The sequence below is a fragment of the Macaca mulatta genome, chromosome 2 (assembly GCF_049350105.2).
Source record: "Macaca mulatta isolate MMU2019108-1 chromosome 2, T2T-MMU8v2.0, whole genome shotgun sequence".
NCBI classification, from domain to species: domain Eukaryota; kingdom Metazoa; phylum Chordata; class Mammalia; order Primates; family Cercopithecidae; genus Macaca; species Macaca mulatta.
Genome location: NC_133407.1, coordinates 99,367,131 through 99,385,525, shown reverse-complemented (window position 1 = coordinate 99,385,525; position 18,395 = coordinate 99,367,131). Strand labels below are relative to the sequence as shown.

The following is an 18,395-nucleotide window of genomic DNA, read 5'->3' as shown; positions in this document are numbered from 1 at the left end:
AGCATTGTGTTTCTGTATCCTTCAACTTTGTGAGTTGCTTTAGGGCAGAGCATATCTTACTCTGTATTTTCAGCACCTAGCATAATTGCTTACATGTAGTAGATCCTTTTAAACATTGGCTGAGTTTATTCTTATGAGACTTGGGCACAAATATAACAAAATGGGAAGACAACAACTATTATCCAAGGGAATAGTCTGAATCAGAATTAAGATGTGACCAAGGACAGAGGAAACCATTCCACTACCATATAGAAACCAGACAGTAGATTTCTAAGTTTCACGTGGCACGTTAAGCTACTTCCTTATCTCATTTCCTTGATACGGTGACCTATGCCCTGCAATTCATTTGTTTTTTTAGCAGACATTAAGGCGTAAAAGTTGTGGGGTGAGAGAAGCATGGAATTTTAATACAACATAATAAAGCCACAATAGAGACATGGGTATAGAGCCTTACTTTATGAAAGAGGGACTGGGAGGAATCTTCATAGAAGGTAATATTTTACTGAATAAGAGAAGGGAGAACAGCTCCTGCCAAACAGTTTGTGAAGAGAGGCATAACAGAACACAATAGAGTCCAGGAATGGAGAGAGATGGGATGCATCCAGTACACGTGGAGCAAGTAGAGTAGTCTCCACCACCCCCATCCATAGGAGATACATTCCAAGCCCTCTAGCAGATACCTGAAGCTGTGGATAGTAGCAAAGTTGATTGCTATCAATCGGAACACGTTTCTGTTCATGTTTTCCACCTACAAATGTAATGCCTTTTCCATCTTAACTATCATGAACTGTGGCTGTAACTTTTGCAGTTTGAGGTGCGGCAGCAAATCTAGCGCAAATTTCTTTTTCCTTCTTCACGATTTCATGGATAGAAGATTTGTTCTTACCATAGATCTCAGCAACCTCAGTGGATGATTCTTTTTTCTATTAAGGTTAGAATGTTCACCTTTTCACTTAAAGGAAGCACTTTATGGCTTCTCTTTGGCATACCTGAATTGTCAGAATCACTCTTGCTCTTCAGGACCATTATTAAATAAAATGAGGATTACTCGAACACAATCACTGTGATTTGATAACTGAGACAACTAACAAGTGGGTAGCATAGACAGGATGGATATGCTCAACAAAGGGATGATTGACGTCCTGAGAGCTTTTATCATACTACTCCGAATGGCGTACAGTTTAAAACTTATGAATTGTTTATTTCTGGAATTTTCCACTTAATATTTTTGCACCTTGGTTAACCATGGGTAACTGAAACCACAGATAAGGGGGGGACTACTGGACTTGGAAATAAGGTGGGGACCTGACTGTGAGGAGCCTTATTTCATTTTTGCCTTTCTTCTTTCTGTTCTTCCCTTTGTGCTATTCTGTGGAGTTTTTGCTTTAACCATAAGTAATAAGGAGCTGGTGGAGGATTTTGTGCAGTGGAATGACGTGATCAGAAATAATACGTTTTGAAAGGCTGATTTGTCCATCATATAACCATATAGAAGATAAATTATAAGGCAGATTCTGGAAGTAGGTAGATGGATTTGGAGGTAATTGCAGTAGTGCAAACAAGAGATGAAGAATTCCTATGGTATGATTCCATTTATATGAAATGTCCAGAATAAGTGAATGCATAGATACAGAAAGTAGATTAGTGGTTGCCAGGAGCTGGGAGGAAGGGTTAATGGGGAGTGCCTACTAATGGGTACCAGGTTTCATTTTGGGGTATGAGAATGTTCTAGAATTAGTCATGATGATTGCACATCCTTGTGAGTATACTAAAAACCACAGAATTGTATATATTTATTTATTTATTTTTGAGACAGGGCCTCACTCTGTCATCTAGGCTGCAGTGCAGTAGCGTGATCTCAGCTCTCTGCAGCCTCCACCTTCCAGGTTCAAGTAATTTTCCTGTCTCAGCCACCCGAGTAGCTAGGGTTACAAGTGTGCGCCACCACGCCTGGCTATTTTTTTTATTTTTAGTGGAGACAGGTTTCATCATGTTGCCTAAGCTGGTCTCAAACTCTTGGCCTCTTGTGATCCTCCTGCCTTGGCCTTCCAAAGTGCTGGGATTACAGGCATGAGCCACTGCATCGGAATTGTATACATTTAAATAGTGAATTTGATGATATGTGAATTCTGTCTCAATTTTAAAACAGAGAGTTGGGGAATGGGGAGATGAAGAGTTCCTGAAATGAGCTGGAACAGTGAGAATAAAGAAAGCTGAGATGGGTTTGATAGAGACTCAGTGGTGGAGAATTGTCGGTACTTGGAGACTGATTATTGGCAGTGTCCAAAGTGAAAGAGAGATTGGCTCTGAAGTTTCTAGTTTATATGATTGAATCAATGGGGAAAAAATGCTGGAAAAAGAGTAAGTTTGGAGAGGCATATGACAAACTGTGTGAAAGTGTGTTGAGTGTGTAATCAAACAAGAAGTTAAAGGTAAAGGCCCGGATTTGAGGAGAGACTTAGGAACTAGAGAAAAAAATGAGTTTATAAGAATTGATTAAAGCAATCAATCAAACTTGCTGATAGATAATATCTTGTCCTCCCCACCCCTTTTGCACAGTAATGTCCCATTTTTTCTTTATTTTCAAATCTGGTGTACAGGTTGTTTTTGTTTGTGTTGTATAAAGCTGAGTTTTATATTACTTTTCAGGCAGAGGCAAGGCTGGCAGCAAAACGGGCTGCCCGGGCAGAAGCAAGAGATATACGCATGAGAGAACTGGAACGGCAACAAAAAGAGGTAATTTGAGGGAATAACCCTAATTTCATGTTTGTTTCCCTGAAAATCAGTGCTTGGCTAGTTTATTCTGATGTGAATCTGGTTTCCTTTGAAACACTGAGAATAGTATAAACTGATGTATGTATTTTATCAAGCCATTCTGTGCCAGCAAATTAAATGTGATATTTGTTTTAAGTAGTAACAACAAACACATATAAAGCTATTATCATGTACATTGTTATAAGTTATTAGTATTATGAGTGCTTTACTTATATTAGCTAAGGTAGCTTTAGCAATGATAAAGTGTAGTATAGCTCTAATTGTCCTAAAATTTGGATTAATTATATTATGGTATCTATATGGTAAAACCTTGTAAAGTCATTCAGACTTACAATTTTAAAGCATATTTAATAATAGAGGAAAATATGTAAGAATATGAGATAAAAGGAAACCAAAACAATACAATTTGTAGAACCCCAATTTTATGTTACAAAATCCAGTATCCATATGTAGCATCAAAAACTACTAGAAAGAAGTGATTATCAATACTGTGGTTTGTCTATGGTGGAATTATTGTTGGTTTTACTTTCTTTCTATACTTTTCTGTAATTTACAGATTTCCAATATGCTTTTATAGGAAAGGAAAACAAGAAAAAAATTTTAGGAATAGGCATATGGAAATTAGGCTGATTAAAATGAAATAAATATGCTTTTACTTTTCTGGCATTGACTTGGTCCTGAAAAGTCCCATAATAAATATTTTTGATGTTGTAGTAGTATGAAGGGGCAAAAGCCTGTGGGACAGTATTAAACACTTTCTTTTGATTTTGGTGGTGAATTTTCTGTGAGCAGGTTAAACAGCAATGTAAATATTTTATGTTGTCACAGCTCAAGAAAAACACTAAAATTGACATGTTGCTAATTTTCTTTTAACCTCATGTATAGTTTCAAATATGGAATGCAGTTCTCGACTTGAAATGGAAGTGCTGCAATCTGTTGTCTTTTTACTCCTAAAATTATACTAAATATAATAATAAGTGAATGAGCTGAGGTGGAGGATCACTTGAGCCTGGGAGTTTGAAGTTACAGTGAGCTATGATGGCACCACTGCCCTCCAGCCTGGGCGACTAAGTGAGATCCTGTCTCCAAAAAAATAAATAAATAAATAAGTGAACGAGACAGTTATTAAATGTAACTTCTATTTACAATTCTCTTAACTACAGGGAACCATCCGTCTCTTATTATTGAACATATTTAGCTTACTAATTTTCTGTATTTCGAATGTGTAACTTTGAGTCAGCTATCATTGCTCTTTAGGGAAAATGTGTATGATTAAGGTTTTTGGAGAATGCAATATGTTAGAAACGATTTGGTTTATGAAACTTTTGCATTTCTAGCACTCTCATCATTCCTTTGATCGGAAATGGGGACAGATTCAGAAGTGGCTGGTAGGCCAGTATTGCCTGTACTGCATGTTGTGATCAGTTGCTGAAATAATGCAGTCTTGAAGTAAAACATTAACTAATCGTTTGCAAAGTAGGAGTGTTTGGCCTGTGTGAAGCTAAAGGTCAGAGTGTCTGTTCTGTCTATAGTGGACCAGAGGTATATTTGGAGTCCAACCATTTTGTGTTGTAGTCAGTATCCTCACCTTCATCTCATGAATGCTCCTGATCAAGAAAGAGTGAGAAAATGAATGTGTTTTCTTTTTATGGATTTGTTCTTTTCTTCCCCACTTCTCTCTCCCCTTTTTTAAAAAAACTAAGTCCACATGGTCTTCATTGAAAGATGACCTAGGTAATTCTTTCATTTCCTCTGAAAATTACTCTTATTATTATCAACTCCTTCAGGTCCTTTTTAAGTTCTCTACCACTACTCTCAAATTGTCAGCTATAAAAGCAAATTATGAATCAGTAAAATGTTAGTTAATGTGAATCATTCCTAAATTTGAACTTTTTTAAAGCTTGGTAAGTTCCCCACTGTCTCCTATTACAGGGCTTCTTAACTTGTATATGACTAGGCTTGGGAGATGGGGTATGAAGCCTTAGATTCTACTGCAGACTTTCAAATGTAATTATTTTTATGGGAAATACCCACAGGTATTTTTGTTGTCAGATTCTCAAGGTAGTCTGTAATTCCTAAAGGAATTACAGAACCACTGTCTGATTGCTGCTAAACAAGCAACTTTCCTTCTTTTTTTTTTTTTTGAGACGGAGTTTTGCGCTCATTGCCCAGGCTGGAGTGCAGTGGCACAATCTCAGTTCACTGAAACCTCTGCTTCCTGGGTTCAAGTGATTCTCCTGCCTCAGCCTCTCGAGTAGCTGGGATTACAGGCGCCCGCCACCACGCCCAGCTAATTTTTGTATTTTTAGTAGAGACAGGGTTTCATCATGTTGACCAGGCTGGTCTCAAACTCCTGATCTCTGGTGATCCACCCACCTCAGCCTCCCAAAGTGCTGGGATTATAGGCGTGAGCCTCCATGTCCGGTCTAAACAAGCAACTTTATGAGCATATCTCTTCTATAGCAGCATTTTAAGGTACAAGCAGAATTTAAATATTTATTACTATAATGACTTTCAAATTTAAAACTTTATTGTAATTCTTGTTGTGATAGTGTTTTAGAAAAAAAGAGAAAGAAAATGTTTGGTTACTTAAAATTAAATGACCCCTCAGGTATGTGTGTGTTATTTTGGAGTGGAATCTGTCCTTTCTTGTAACCAGAACTTGCCTAATTAATTTTATTTGAAGTGTTTTCTGCATGTAATTGGGTTAATATTATTGATGATGCATTAAGAATGTTTTGTGTGAATAAAAGAAATCATTTTTGTTGGGAGCTATGGCTTGTACCTGTAATCCCACTACTTCGGAGGTCGAGGTAGGAGGATTGCTTCAGGCCAGGAATTTGAGACTAGCTTCGGCAACATAGCAAGACCCTGTCCTAAAAAAAATTAGCAGGCCTTGCTGGCATGAGTCTGTAGTCCCAGCTACTCCAGAGGCTGAGGCAGAAGGATTGCTTGAGCCCAGGAGTCCAGGCTGCAGTGAGCTGTGATCACGCCACTATACTCCAGCCTGGGTGACAGGGCAAGACCCCATCCCTTAAAAAAAAAAAAAAAAAATCACTTTGGCTTGCAAAATGTCTTTGGAAATGTTAATTTGTTCTTTTAATTATGCATTATAATTCTAAAATTAAATTGCCTAAGATAAGTCTAATGTTTGATTTCTGTGTTCACAGGCCAGGAAGATGAAATTTTTCTTTTTTATTTTACTTTATTTGTTTATTTTTGAGATAGAGTCTCACTCTGTCGCCCAAGCTGGAGTGCAGTGGTGCGATCTCGGCTCACTGCAACCTCTGCCTCCCGGGATCAAGTGATTCTTCTGCCTCAGCCTCCCGAGTAACTGGGATTACAGGCACTTGCTACCATGCCTGGTTAATTTTTTTTGTATTTTCAGTAGATACGAAGTTTGACCATGTTGGCCAGGCTAGTTTCGAGCTCCTGACCTCGGGCGATCCACCCACCTCGGCCTCTCAAAGTGCTGGGATTACAGGCGTGAGCCACCGCGCCCAGCCAAATCTTTTTTTTTGTTTTGTTGTTAAACCTCTGTGAAATGTGTGTAGTTTAGGCAGTGAGTATGCTAGATTTTCATCGAAAGGGGTGACCTTTGGGCTAGAGTTTTAAAATTCAGGAAGTGACTAATCCAAGTCTTGAGATTTATAGGCAGGACTTGGACATGCAGAGAAAGTGGCATTTCTTTACAGATGGGAATAATTATCACTTCTAACCCCTTCTGACACTTGCTTTTACCCTGTTAAAACTGATTCTTTGGGTCTGGGCACAGTGACCCATGCCTGTAATCCCAGCACTTTGGGAGGCCGAGGCAGGTGGATTACTTGAGGTCAGGAGTTCGAGACCAGCCTGGCAACATGGTGAAACCCTGTCTCTACCAAAAATACAAAAATTAGCCAGGTGTGCTGGCGGGCACCTGTAATCCCAGCTACTCGGGGAGGCTGAGGCAGGAAAATCGCTTGAACCTGGGAGGCGGAGGTTGCAGTGAGCCAAGATTGTTCCACTGCACTCCAGCCTGGGCAACAGAGTGAGACTCTGTCTCAAACAAACAAACAAACAACAACAACAAAAAACTGATTCTTTGGTGTGAGTGGGTTGACAGTAAACAAATAAAAAGAAAAAGAAAAAAATTAAACCGATTCTTCCTCTCACTTCTTATCTTTGTCTCTCTGGCTGCTTTATCTATGACCCCATAAGAAGAAATTGGCATGTAATAGTTACAATACAAAATATAAATGGCTAATATTTATAGTAAAATAAATGATGCATACACACACAATCCACAATAGGATTGTCAGTTACTAGAAGGAAGGAAATTTTCTTGTATTTACAATTTCCCCTCATTATAAGACCTTTTTTTGGAAGTGTGATGTTGGGACATGAATAGGGAGTGAAAAGGAAGGAAGCTCAGAAATGAATACAACTTTGAGTGCAAACTGTATATCAGCACTGCGCTAGTGCTTTTTACGTAGGTTTTATTTCACATTATAAGGCAGGTATTACTGTCCCAATTTTATAGATATGTTTATAAAGAATTGGTGAAGTAAATAACTTGCATAGTCATTGGCAGAACCAGTATTTGAAGGTATGAGAGTGCCACACCTGGTAATGTGTTGGAAGGATGAAAGGACCAGGAAGAAAAGGACCTATGCCTTCCTGGGCCTCCCATTAGTGTTAGTTTAGTCAACTTTCCATGAACCTATTGATTCTTTTTTAAACTGGGTGTCTGTCTTAATCATTGTTGTATCCAAAAGAGTAAATGCATGTCTGGAAGAGTAAATAATGGTTTTTAAAGTTCCTCCTAATTTGAAACTGAAGGAATGACTTTAGCCTCAACTTAATAATAAATACTATTTGTTGACAGAAAAGATGGCCAGGTATATTCATAGGACTGTGGTTTTCTTTTAATAAAACCATTCATCCTCCCTTCAGGTGAACTTTTAAAAACAAAGAGTATATTTCATTTTCATTAAATGTATCAGAACATCATTTTGAACAAACATATGTCTGTTTTTTAAGGCATTGTACTGTTTGTTCAGTCTTTAGTGCTTTAGTATTAATAAGGACTTTTGGGATAATGACGATGTATTATTTTCCTCATTGTGGAATAGAGGGATACACCTTGTAACTGGCACCTAAGAACATAGTTTGCTGTAATCTTTTCTCTTTGTCCGCTGGTATAATTTATTCAAGAGAAACCAATTGGCAATGTAAATAGTACTCTAGAAATACCTGGGAAATGAAACTTTTTGTTCTTCCAGAGAAGGGAGAATCTCTGAGTGAAAACCAGAATACCTTGCCATTTTCTTTCCTCCCTTCCCTTGCCTTCCCTGGCCTTCCCTGGCCTTTCCTCGCCTTCCCTCCCCTTCCCTCCCCTCCCCTCCCCTTCCCTCCCCTTCCCTCCCCTCCCCTCCCCTCCCTTCCCCTCCCCTCCCCTCCCCTCCCCTCCCCTCCCCTCCCCTCCCTTCCCCTCCCCTTCCTTCCCCTCCCCTCCCCTCCCCTCCCCAGGGTCACTTTATATCATTGCTACCAGGGTCTGTTTCCCTCATGTTTGCCGCTGTGCAAAAGTATTCAAGGTAGAAGTAATTAAAAACGACCCAAATGTTTTGCCTTTCTATATCAGGGTGGTCCTACTTGGCAGGCTCTTAGTAGAATATGTGTTTTGGAAGTTTTTGGTGTAATTAAAATTTGCCTTGAGCTTGCCTTACTGTTTTACCTAAACATATTTGTCAAATAGGTTTAGAGAAGTGCTATCAGGTATGGTAGCCACATGTAGGTAATTAAATTTAAATTTAAATTGACTAAAATTAAATAAAATTTGAAATTTGGTTTCTCAGTTGCATTTCAAGTGCTCAGTAGCCACATGTGGCTAGTGGATACTATATTAGCACAAATATAGAACATTTCCGTGGTCAGAGAAAGTTGTATTGGACAGTGCTTATTTAAGGTATAGTTTATGACTATAAGTATACTCTCTGTCCAAATTAACTGACCTGTATGGGGGTTTATATTTTATTCTGTAGTTTTTGGAAGTCTTTTTAGGCCAATTTTTCAAATGGAGCAAGAGAAGCTCTTTAAATATAGAGGTACTATATATCAATACTTAATAAGGTATTTTAATTTATAATTATTTTTATTAATATAAGGGACATAATTGAAACTATGACTTCATCTGTCTTTGCTGCATCTTTAATGGGGTGTGCTCTTTAGATGAGGTTTTTGAAAATGCTCTTATGTGATAGATGGAATGGAAAAAAGGCTAGAATAAAGGGAAGATTAGACATTAAACCATATATTTACCCTAGTACTCCAAATAATATTGGAAGGGGCATGTGGAGTTAACTCACCTTTATGGTAAAGGCTTTTCAGACTAACCAAACTAAGGAGCCTAGAACTGATTACCACTTAATAAGCTGTACCCATCCTGCTAGGCTAACACACATGCCCCCAAAACTTTTGTGGTATCACTTGATAAAGAAAGGGAAGAAATTTTCTTGGCTTCTTGCAGACTACATGTGTCTATTGTGTAACAAAAAATGTAAATCAGTGGCCAGGCATGGTGGCTCACACCTGTAATACCAGCACTTTGGAAGGCTGAGGTGGGCAGATCCCTTGAGGTCAGGAATTCAAGACTAGCCTGGCCAACATGGCGAAACCCCATCTCTGCTAAAACAAAAATTAGCTGGGTGTGGTGGTGGGTGCCTGTGGTCCCAGCTACTTAGGGGGCTGAAGCACGAGAATTGCTCGAACCCAGGAGGCTGAGGTTGCCGTGAACTGAGGTCACGCCACTGCATTCCAGCCTGGGCGACAGAGCGAGACTCCATCTCAAAAAACAACAACGACAACAACAACAACAAATGTAAATCAGTGATGAATTCCTAAAGATCAGAATATCTGATTAGAAATTGAGTCATAGTAGTGCTTATAAACAGACTTCAGCATAGATTTGGTCAAGGGCATCAGTCACAGCAGATGTCAACCAGGGAGTTTTGAGGCATTGATTCATTTTACAAAAATACAGCATTGATAAGCCATGAACCCAGTTGATCAGTAATGTATAGATTTTCAGTCAGTGCACATTAACACTTTGGACTTGAAATTCTGAAAGATCAGAAATTGCTTACTGTTTGAGATGAGTAGGTTTTAGGGACTAGCCATTTTATCCCGCATGACTCAGGCCTTAATGCTCCATTGCTAATAGCTAAATGTGGAAAAGTTTAGAATTACATTTAATTTAGTCAACTGTTAGGCTGCAATCATTTTTTAAAAATAATCTGTTTACGGCATTATTTGAGATAACTTGACCAACTCTAAAATATATATGTAATTATTTCTAAGTATAAGTAGTTTTTCATATTAACAACACACAGGCTCTGTTTCAGGCTCTGTTTCAGTTCTTTTCTAGTTAGAGTGGTAAAAGAAAAAAAAAGAAATCTTTACAGTAAGCGCAAAATTATAATCCAAGTATTTTTAGAATCATATACTGTTTTGTTAAAATACATCAGTGATAATGTAAACACTTCTTCCTACCTGCATAAACTGATGAGCACAATGAAAAAAATAGATTAATGTCTTTTTTTAATGCTGAACTCAACTTCTCTTTGTTCAGTATACTTGCACATTTTTATCTCGGTATATTGAACTCTCTTGGTCTTATACAGACTATTCCAAGTGGTCTGACATACATACTCCTGATAAAATAAGAACATTGCCAAGATTATTTCTACTTTCTTTCCAACCAAAGAATGTGGCTGCCCCAAAGATAAGTTGTCCAAACCCACCTGCTCTCAGGAGTTGTTGCTGTGCTGTTAACTGACTGCTCTTTGCGCAGTTCTGATAAACAACTGTCTGTTCAGCGATTAACTCTACATGTACTTTCTCCTTTCCCAGGAAGATTCGGAAAGGGCCAGGTATTCCCACCGGTCCAGTCACCATCGTCCTTATCTGGTTTGTAATAACCTATAAACTTGCCTCTGATACTTTTCCTCATTAGCTTAATGCAGTCACTCACAAACTTTTACTGTGTTTATTTTTATTTTTATCAGGGAGTTGAGGATGCATTGTCCATTCGAAGTCTTGGCAGTCACAGGGTTGGTATTTTAACTTGTCTACACAATACAAAGCTTACATGTGAACTTTCTTCAATTGCCTAAACAATCTGACAATGTTCATATATTTCTTTGCCTTTTTAAAAGAAGTATAAAATATTGGCAAAGACCTTTCATTGGAAAATGATGCTTTCTTTCAAATTATTGTCATAAGTAAATCAACTCTAAAATCATGAATACTTTAATCTATTAACATGGGTCTAATCTCTTTTTCTATAGAAGGACCTTTGATTTTGGAAAAAAATAATTAAGATTGATCTTGTAAAATAACATTTGTTTGGTTCTAACTTTCAGACTTTTCCTACTTTCATATCTTAAAAAAATGACAGTTTATTAAATGCAAAATAGCTTTGGGGCTTGGATGATTAATTATAATTTTATTATGTGGAAAATTTGAACATCTGATTTGAGAAGTTCCCTGAATATGTATAGGAATTATCATGCTTTGACATTTTGATTAACATTTTATAGAATGCCCCAGGTTGTTTTTTGCATGGATTGGTATACATCAGGAGGAAGAAGAAGCTGCTCCTTAAAAACCCTCGTATTATGCCAAGACCCTAATTTCTCTCTTAAAAAAGTATACTTTAAACCTTAAAGCGGTACTTTTATTTTGCACATTGATAATGCTATGTGTATACTTGCTTTTTTTCCATTTTATTTTATTTAAATTTTTTAAATTTTAATAGCTTTTAGGATACAACTGCATTTTGGTTACAATGTTATATGTATACTTCCATGTAGTTTTTTTAATCAGTAAGATGATCTTACATGTTGAAGTCTCTATTTGTTAGTTTTCCCTGACTCTAATTTTCTTTCCACCTTGTATAAATGATAAAAATAGACTCTAATAAACTGAGTGTGCTCTGGCATACTAGTTATTGACATGTTTATATTCATAAATATAAACTCCAGGCTGGCTATTTTTCTTGGTGAATGTTCTCCAGGCTGGTTATTTTTCTTGTCAAATGTAATGTACTGTCTTTTTAGAGTAAGTTTCTAAACTGGTTACTAAATCAGGAATATTTTAGTTATAAAACTTTAGATTTTTCAGAATATTGGCCAGACACGGTGGCTCACACCTGTAATCTCAGCACTTTGGGAGGCCGAGGCAGGTGGATCACCTGAGGTTGGGAGTTCACGACCAGCCTGGCTAACATGGTGAAACCCGTCTCTACTGAAAATACAAAATTAGCCTGGTGTGGTGACACATGCCTGTAATCCCAGTTACTTGGTAGGCTGAAGCAGGAGAATTGCTTGAATCTGGAAGACGGAGGTTGCAGTGAGCCAAGATTGCACCATTGTGCTCCAGCCTGGGCAACAAGAGCGAAACTCCATCTCAAAAAAAAAAAAAGAATATTAACAGATCGTTACAGAAATCTAAGATAATTGGCAGCCTATAAATGATTTTACAGTAGAAAAATTTTAATAGTGAATTCATCATACTTCTCCCTGGAGATATAGTACTTTGTTTTTTTCTCTTTAAATATTTTGAAAAGGCCGGGAGCGGTGGCTGACATCTGTAATCCCAGCACTTTGGGATGCTGAGGTGGGCAGATTACCTGAGGTTCAGAGTTCCAGACCAACCTGGCCAACATGGCAAAAACCCCCATCTCTACTAAAAATACAAAAATTAGCCAGGTGTAGTGGCTAATGCCTGTAATCCCAGCTACTTGGGAGGCTGAGGCACGAGAATCAGTTGAACCCATGGGCGGAGGTTGCAATGAACTGAGATTGTGCCACCGCACTCCAGCTTGGGTGACAGAGTGAGCCTCTGTCTCAAAATAAAAATTAAAATAATTATTTTGTAAAGAATGATATAGGGAGTCAGTCAATAAAAGCTTTAAAGTTGAGTCTTAAAGGCTGTGAAAATAATCCTCTTGTATTTATGGCTTTTTCCTTTTGCTTTTCATTATAACGTTCGTAGTGTGTATTTTTACACAGTTGTTATTAAGCTGCTTATTTGTAAATTTGTATGTGACCTTAGGAAACTTGATTATATATTTGTTTAACTTAAAGGTAGAACCAGCAAAATTTGAACATTTGGGAGCCTTTAAAACAAATCTGCAAAAAAAAAGAAATCTGCAGTTAAACTGATAATAACTGTATACCCAGAATGTATATAAAGTAATCAGGTTGATTTTATTTTTATGGCATTTGTATCATTAAACAAATTTAAGATATAACTGCAGTATTTAATTTCATTATGTTAATTTGAAAATTTGTTAATATGGGATATAATAAAACTCCCAGTATTTAAAAATGTCAATGTATAAATGTAAAAATTAATAAAAGTTTTACATCCTAGAGGAGATTCTAGTACATTACTCTCTGTAAGTGTACATCTAGCACAGTTTAAATGTTTAGACTTCCCTGGAAACAAGTCTGAAAGCTCACTACTAATTTCATTTAAAAGAAATATAGTTGAGATAAAACATTTTCTGTTTTACCCAAATAATATTGAGAGTTCTAAGTTTTCATCAAATTATTTGCTTTTAAAATAACTTCTCCTTTAAGCTGAATATGTTAGACAACTTTTGTCCTCTGTAGAAATAAATGTGATGGCCTAAAACACTGACCTAAATTTCCTTGTGGTTTGCTATATAATTTTGGAGTTATGCATTTCTCAGCCAGTTATTTTTAAAAACTTAAGGCCATGTATTAAGAGGTCTAATACTTTCTGAACATAGTATTTGATGTGTGAACATTAGCAGTACCTGAATGTGAGGTGGATATATTTATGGTCTTATGGTGCATTCTTAGGACTTTAGATTTCTCCTTTTGTCCAATTAACTTTCATATACTATCTTTTTGAAAGGTGGCTTACCAGAAGCTATCTGGGCTAGAAATGTTGGTGTCAGTGCTATAGACATTATGTATAAAAATAAAAACAGCAAAGGTAGTTCTAGACTGTGAATGGTAGGATTGGGGGAGGGATGATTACATCAAAGTTAGGAATTTAGAATTGAAACAGTCTGTGTCTATTAGTTTTATATAATGATTGGATTATTAATAGTGCAGAACATTAGTAGCTGCTTGGTCATTGCTTTATACATTGAAATACAAGAAGACAGTAAGGTAGATATCCAAAATTAGAAAATGAAGTGATCTTGACCAGACACAGTGGCTCATGCCTTTCATCCCAGCACTTTGGGAGGCTGATGCAGCAGAATCACCCAGGAGTTTGAGATCAACCTGGGCAATGTAGTGAGAACTTGTCTCTACTAAAAATAAATAAATAAAAATAAAATAAATTAGCTGGGTATGGTGCTGCACGCCTGTGGTCCCAGCTAGTTGGGAGGCTGAGGTGGGCGGATTGCTTGAGCTGTCCAGGAAGTCGAGGCTGCGTTGAGCGTTGATTGTGCCATAGCATAAAAACGAAGAAAAAGTGATCTTGATTGAATCAGAGCAGTAGGGATAAATTGCCTTTTCTCGTTGGTGGAGATTTTTACTGTTGCATGTATTTAGTTATTATTTATATACCAGTAGCCTTGGTATAATTTTAATGAATTTAATTTTTAAAATATACTTACAATTTTGTGTTTTATCATTTACTATTACACTGTTTAATTCCATTGAAGAACCCATCGAAGGATATAACTGGGACACTTTGGAGCAGAGCCAGTACACCCAAAAGGAAAGACACCATGGTGTGTAGCCCAGGAAAATGTGTGGTATTAGTGTTGTGCATTCACTTTTGACTTCCAGCATCCTGGATATTTGAGTAATAGGTACATTCTGATAGAAATTAACACTTGATGAACTTTGTTTGCTGTATGTATTTTCTTTCTAGTTTGTTTCCTAATGAAAATTTTCAGTCAAGTTTGACAGTTAAAATTTCTTTAAAAGATTACAATAGCAAATTTTGGATTTTTTTTGCTCTATAGTTATAGCATCAAAAATTTGGAAATGAGCCCTTACTATTTTCACTTTTCCTCCTTTGATGAATCTTTCTTATTTTACAACAATATAAATGCCAACTTTTACTTATTGGGGTGACTTTTTTTGTTTGCCCATTGTTTTAGTAGCAGTTGGTATGCCCAAATTATGGATTTTCCTACCAGATAGATTCAACATTTTTTTAAAAACCAGCTGAATTCTACGTTATATTTTGGAAAAGGAAAATTGAAACAGGTTAATTCCAGTTTGGCTCGTTAAATCCTGTGCCTGTGTAAAATGCCACTGGTGCTACAGAAAGGATGATAAGAGTAAAGACAGCTACCCTTTTCCATGAACTTACCTGATTTGGAGGATGGAATAGCTTGTGTGCTAGAATGTGTGACTTGAGTAATATACGTTTTGGTCATGGAGGTTTTTTTTTTTTTTTTTAAACAAAAGGGTTAGATATAAAATATTTAGAAATTTCCATAGAGAAGCAACTTTATTTTTGGGGAAGTGTCACTCCATGGTAAGTGACATTTTACTACTACACAGTTTAACAAATGCATACTATTATGTATTTTGGAAAATTTTGTAACAAGATTTTGTTACACATGTATTAATAATATTTTTTTATTGCTTATGTTTTCTGTTAGTTTCAGGATAATATAAGAAAAGCATTCGGTACAGATATTTTGCTCCAATAAAATTGGTGTTTATTACAATAACATTTTCAATGAATTTATACCAGTGGTAAAATGGTACCACTTAGTCTGATACTTATGGAATTTATTTTTTGAGGTTTCTGCAATGTTTTTTATAAATGACCATTTCATTAGGCATGAAAGGAAGGGCTTTATTTTGACTGAACTATTATTTTAATGTTTTATTAGAACTAGATTATATAATTTGATTTTGTGATATATTTTAAGCTTTTTAAAAATTGTGATCTCTACAAGGAATACATTTTACACCGTAAGTCAGTATACACATGAAGATTCATGCATGTGGATTTGTATATATGTAAAAGTATAGAAAATACATTATTGAAACAAAAGTTTCACAAAATGATATTTGCACTTACTTTGCACAGCACCCTCTAATATTTTCTCTTCTAGTTTAGTTTTTAAAATGCTGGTTGAGGGCAGGGTACAGTGGCTCTTGCCTGTAATCCCAGCACTTTGGAAGGCTGAGGTGGGAGGATTACTTGAACCCAGGAGTTCAAGACCAGCCTGGGCAACATAGCAAGACCCCATCTCCTAAAATAATAATAATAAAAAAATTAGCTAAGCATGGTGGCATGTACCTGTAGTTCTGCAGTTCCAGGTACTTGGGAGCCTGAAATGGGAGGTTCACTTGAACCCAGGAGTTCGATGTTGCAGTGAACTGTACTGTACTCCAACCTGTACTCCACTCTACTCCATCCTGGGCAAAAGAGTGAGACCCTGTCTCAAAAAAAGCTGGTTGAAGCTACTAAGTTGATTTTATGAACTACTGATGAACTGTAACCTATTGGGTTTTTGAATAGTATTCCTTAAAATTTTAAATGAATATAAGGGTTGGAAAAGAAAGATATTTTTACCAAACAATTAGTATTTAAACTACCTAAGGAACTTGTTCATTGCTTTTATTTGTTTTATATATGACTTTCTGGGTAGATAGCTTAAAAATATAAACTAGAATGTTTAAGAAACGATGTGTGAAAGCCATAAATCTATGTAGTTACTATTTGGTTTTTTTTCCTGGATTTGAAATGTGATATTACACATACTATCTTTTTAAAAGGCTCCTACATGAAATATGCGTGTTCTGGTCTTATGACTTTTGTATATTTTTCTTTGATTTATATTGTGTCACACCTGTGTGATACTGTGCAGTTCACACTTTGACCAGATTTCTCAAAGTGAGAACTCAGCATTTTCTTGAGGAAGGACAATTTTAGGTGTTTGTTCACAAGCAGATCCAAGGGAATGTTCCCCATCTTGGTGCTGCAATTGTTCTTTTGTAAGCTTGACCATGCTAGTTATGTGTGCTTGCCTTATTGCCTGTTCATTCTTTGCTTTTGCCACTTTTCAAACAATAGGAAATGATGTTAAAAGTGATAATAATTTTCTTAAAAAGCACTTTTGACTTTAGAATGCTTAATTCTTGTATTTAAAGGCTCCCTTAGGATGTTTTGTGCTATAGTGTACTGAGATTGAATCATATCACTATTAGTGATTATGAATTTTGTTATTTAAAAGAAAAATAAACATACAGTTTTGAATATACATACAGTTTAGCAATACTTTATACTAGGAAAGAGTAGGAGGAAGAATATTTTTTTTAATTCAGCTGGATTAGCTTTCATGTTTAATAATTTTTTCTTTTAAAATAGTGCTGGATTTTTAATAACCTCAAATATTACTTCTTCTCTTCTTTATATTTCTGAATTTGGAAACAAACCAACTTTCATGTTCTGCTGAAACCCAGTATGATATGTTCAAGGATAGATCATCAAGACTTTCATCATTAGTATGTAGTGCATGACTTTGTGTTATATTTGGAGTTTTGCTTTATAAACATCTGTTGATGCTAATTATAGAATATGACTAACTTTCATGGCTTTATTATGAACTTTTGGGGAAAATGTGACAAAGCAAAAAGCTAATGTTTTGTGGTTGTGGCATGAATAGTAATTTTTTTCTTTAGGATTTCAGAATTAGACACAAGTTATTCTTATCTATTGAGGACTAGGATTGGTAGTAATATCTTTTTTTTTTTTTTTTTTTTTAATTTTAAAGATGGGATCCCTCTCTGTCAACCAGGCTGGAGTGCAGTGGTGCAATCATAACTTAACTGACTGCAACTTTGAACTCCTGGGTTCAAGGGATCCTCCCATCTCAGCCTTCTGAGTAGCGAGTACTATAAACATGTGGCAACATGCCCATCTAATTGTTTTATTTTTTTTGTAGAGATGGGGTTTTGCTATGCTGTCCAGGCTGGTCTCGAACTTTTGGTCTTAAGTGATCCTCCTACCTTGGCCTCCCAAAGTGCTGGGATTACATGTGTGAGCTATCATGCCCAGCTGGTAGTAATGTATCTTTTCTTAAAACGATGAGCCACCCACCTAACATATACTAATTGTCATTCTAACACTGTTATAAACATGTCTTAATGTTGAGCACAAGCCCTAACTGTGTTTTATGTCATATGTCACAAGCTAGCAGGTGTGAAGTTGCTAGATAGAAAACATCCAGTAGTGTTAGAGGACACCTAAGACATCAGTTATGTCCATACATTTTGGTTTGATTTGGTTAGTTTTTTATGGTATGTCATTAACCAAGGAATTTAAGTTATAGCTTGTTTTTCTTGGGTTAATATTTTGTCATTAGGTTGCCTGAGTTTCTAAATTACATAGACATCTCTTAAAATGTTCAGAGTAATATATAAAAAGATGCATATTCAAAAAAAAAGAAAAATGAGTTTTTAATCATTGATTGGGGATACAGCCATATATATGTGAGATGGTTTACCTAGAGCAGTCTGTTGCCTTTGGCTCTTGATAGGTAGGGCACTTCTAGCCACACCTTCTTATTTCAGGCAAGTAGTACATACCTAGATTAGATTTCTTATCTACCAATTTACCTA

The 18,395-nt window shown here is 36.4% G+C and overlaps 1 protein-coding gene across 50 annotated transcripts in view; it reads left to right on the top strand.

Annotated features, from left to right (window-relative positions):
* The window catches only part of LRRFIP2 (LRR binding FLII interacting protein 2), a 128,322-nt gene that overhangs the window by 49,966 nt on the left and 59,961 nt on the right, over positions 1-18,395 (top strand). For 28 of the 50 annotated variants that reach the window (XM_077992095.1, XM_077992100.1, XM_077992089.1 and 25 more), the window contains 6 exons: positions 2,650-2,736; positions 4,113-4,163; positions 10,669-10,725; positions 10,824-10,868; positions 14,468-14,536; positions 17,238-17,279. In XM_077992095.1, coding sequence (XP_077848221.1) covers positions 2,650-2,736; positions 4,113-4,163; positions 10,669-10,725; positions 10,824-10,868; positions 14,468-14,536; positions 17,238-17,279 — 351 coding nt within the window. The remainder of the gene's footprint in view (positions 1-2,649; positions 2,737-4,112; positions 4,164-10,668; positions 10,726-10,823; positions 10,869-14,467; positions 14,537-17,237; positions 17,280-18,395) is intronic. The other 22 variants (XM_077992123.1, XM_077992118.1, XM_077992121.1 and 19 more) reach the window with 7 other exon arrangements.